The 683-nt window shown below is 68.5% G+C and overlaps 2 protein-coding genes across 2 annotated transcripts in view; both read left to right on the top strand.

Moving 5' to 3' along the window:
• The window catches only part of ETH_00033675 (uncharacterized protein), a gene marked incomplete at both ends in the record, with an annotated part of 2644 nt that extends 2594 nt beyond the window's left edge, over positions 1-50 (top strand). Inside the window, one exon of the mRNA XM_013375646.1 lies at positions 3-50. Within this exon, the coding sequence (XP_013231100.1) occupies positions 3-50 (48 nt within the window). The remainder of the gene's footprint in view (positions 1-2) is intronic.
• Positions 51-101: 51 nt separating this feature from the next.
• Positions 102-683, top strand: part of ETH_00033670 (uncharacterized protein) — a gene marked incomplete at both ends in the record, with an annotated part of 2212 nt that continues 1630 nt past the window's right edge. Inside the window, one exon of the mRNA XM_013375645.1 lies at positions 102-683. Within this exon, the coding sequence (XP_013231099.1) occupies positions 102-683 (582 nt within the window).

The following is a 683-nucleotide window of genomic DNA, read 5'->3' as shown; positions in this document are numbered from 1 at the left end:
GTCAATGGTATCCCGCCGAGCTGGCCTGGCTGGAGGGCTTCCCCCCGTAGCGGCAGCCGCAGCAACAGCAGCAGCAGGCCCAGCAGCCCAGCTGCAGCAAAATGCAGCAGCAGCAGCAGCAACACCAGCTGCTTTCAGGGCCTCCACCGCAAACCCTAGGACCCAGGGGGCCCCCAGGGGGCCCCGAGCTGCAGCACCCCATGGGGGACCCTCATCGGGGGCCCCTCGCCCCCCCCAGTGATATCTTGGGAATATATCGGCAGCAGCAGCAGCAGCAGCAGCAGGTGCACTTGTCTCACTCGCATCTTCTCCAGGGCGCGCCCTTTGCTGCTGCGCCCGTCCAGTCCGCAGTGTGGCACGCGCTCGCGCCGCAGCAGCCTGCAGCAGCAGCAGCAGCAACTGCTGCTGCTGCTGCTGCAGCAAGCAGCACTGTGGGGGCCCCCGCCTACAGAATCCCAGGAGACCCCGCCCCCTACCAGAGGGGCCCCAGGGGCCCCCAGGGGCCCCCAGGGGAACTTCGTAGCTACATCTCTGGCACTGTGGGTCTGGGGGCCCCTGAGGGAGCCCCCAGGGGGGCCTCCAAGGGTCTCACGCAGCAGCAGCAGCAGCAGCAGTCGCAGCAGCAGCAGCAGCAGTCGCAGCAGCAGCAGCAGCGCCAGTGGCAAGATGCCAGCAGCAGCACC

Source organism: Eimeria tenella, genomic scaffold (genome assembly GCF_000499545.2).
Source record: "Eimeria tenella Houghton genomic scaffold, Eth_scaff2934, whole genome shotgun sequence".
NCBI lineage: Eukaryota > Apicomplexa > Conoidasida > Eucoccidiorida > Eimeriidae > Eimeria > Eimeria tenella.
This window is presented reverse-complemented; position numbering and strand designations above follow the sequence as displayed.